This window comes from Rhagoletis pomonella, unplaced genomic scaffold (assembly GCF_013731165.1).
Source record: "Rhagoletis pomonella isolate Grant_MI unplaced genomic scaffold, Rhpom_1.0 Rhpom_scaffold_00013, whole genome shotgun sequence".
Lineage (NCBI taxonomy): Eukaryota > Metazoa > Arthropoda > Insecta > Diptera > Tephritidae > Rhagoletis > Rhagoletis pomonella.
This window is the reverse complement of record NW_023458567.1, coordinates 4,913,688-4,914,998: the sequence shown is the minus strand read 5'-3', so window position 1 is coordinate 4,914,998 and position 1,311 is coordinate 4,913,688. Positions and strand designations below refer to the sequence as shown.

The 1,311-nt window shown below is 40.1% G+C and overlaps 2 protein-coding genes across 2 annotated transcripts in view; one reads left to right on the top strand and one right to left on the bottom strand.

The window, feature by feature from the left end:
• Nucleotides 1-893, bottom strand: part of LOC118748566 (actin-related protein 10) — a gene marked incomplete in the record, with an annotated part of 1,468 nt that extends 575 nt beyond the window's left edge. The window contains 3 exon segments of the mRNA XM_036483097.1: nt 1-425; nt 479-631; nt 694-893. Of these exon segments, the coding sequence (XP_036338990.1) occupies nt 1-425; nt 479-631; nt 694-764 (649 nt within the window).
• Nucleotides 1-1,311, top strand: part of LOC118748304 (zinc finger protein 91-like) — a 9,392-nt gene that overhangs the window by 5,455 nt on the left and 2,626 nt on the right. The window lies entirely within an intron of this gene.

The window sequence follows — 1,311 nt, the reverse complement described above, 5'->3', positions numbered from 1 at the left end:
CTGGTGTTTGACTGCTGCGGTAGGCCTTGGCTCGTTTGAAATTCGTTACGAAGCAGGTACGCACCTTAATATCTTCTAATACAGACTCAGTAAGATATTTTTCTTTTACACCTGCTTCCAAAAGCTGTCGTTTGATTTCTGCATGTATAGCGCGTCCTCCGTAAGCTTGATCTTGGAATGCTTGTAGGATTTGAACGCGGCAGTAAACTGGCATCACAGTCGTTTCAGAATAGCCGATGTCAACCACAACGCCGGTAGGTACAGCGAGTGTGGCCAGTGCAATCATATGCGAAGGCACGTACATAATAGATGACACCTCAAAATGGCGAAACAAAACACGCGCGAGAGTTTCACGTATTAATGTTTGTCCCAGCACATTCTCGACAATCACTATCTTCCGCTCTTTTGGTATAACAAGCAAGTGCCTAGGGGACTCAGATTTTAAGAAGGCAATCACAAACAATACTCACAGACTTACTTGAAGAAAATCATTTGCAAGTAATCAACAAATTGATCGTATAAATCACTTGTGCTAGCATATTCTAATAAAGCTTTTGTTTGGCCACTACTGGAGAGTATGACCTCTGTCCGTATGATCTTACGTGGATAAGCCTCTGCAGCAAAACCCAGCCTACGGAATCAAAATATGACGTCACTTAGTTTTTAAAGACACCAGTATTCACACACACATACTTGGTATATGCAGTTCCGATGTCTAGAACTACAGGTGGTTTCTCCTGCATTACTGTTTCATAAAGCGGCATTTTTCTGGGCTAATCCTGAATGAATAAAACTGAAGAAAACTACTGCAGAAATGACTTCATCCAGGAAGAGTATGTTTTGATGTGCTACTAGAGCTTAGGGATGTTCCGATACAAGTAAATACGAGTATTTACTCGATAGTTTTGTTTCGAATCCACCTACATTTTTCACTCATCGTAGTTTCGATACCTACTTGGTATCGAAAGAAAAGTACTATCGATAATTGCAAATACTATCGAATGGCGACATTCACCCAGGGCGCATTCATACAATGTGGTGTTCAAAGCAAGGCGAATTTATACAAAGTGGTGTTGGCCAGACAAAATACATATGGTTGTCGTTGTTGTAATCTAAATTCGCCAGTAACACCACCTTGTATAAATTCGCCTTGGGTGTTGGCAGAACAAAAACAAAAATTACAACAACAAATAATACGCATTTTGACAAACAGTACAAAACAAAATTACACCAGACACATCATTTTGACAAAACGTACAAAGTCAAGGCGAATTTATACAAGGTGGTGTTACTGGCGAATTTAGATTTCCG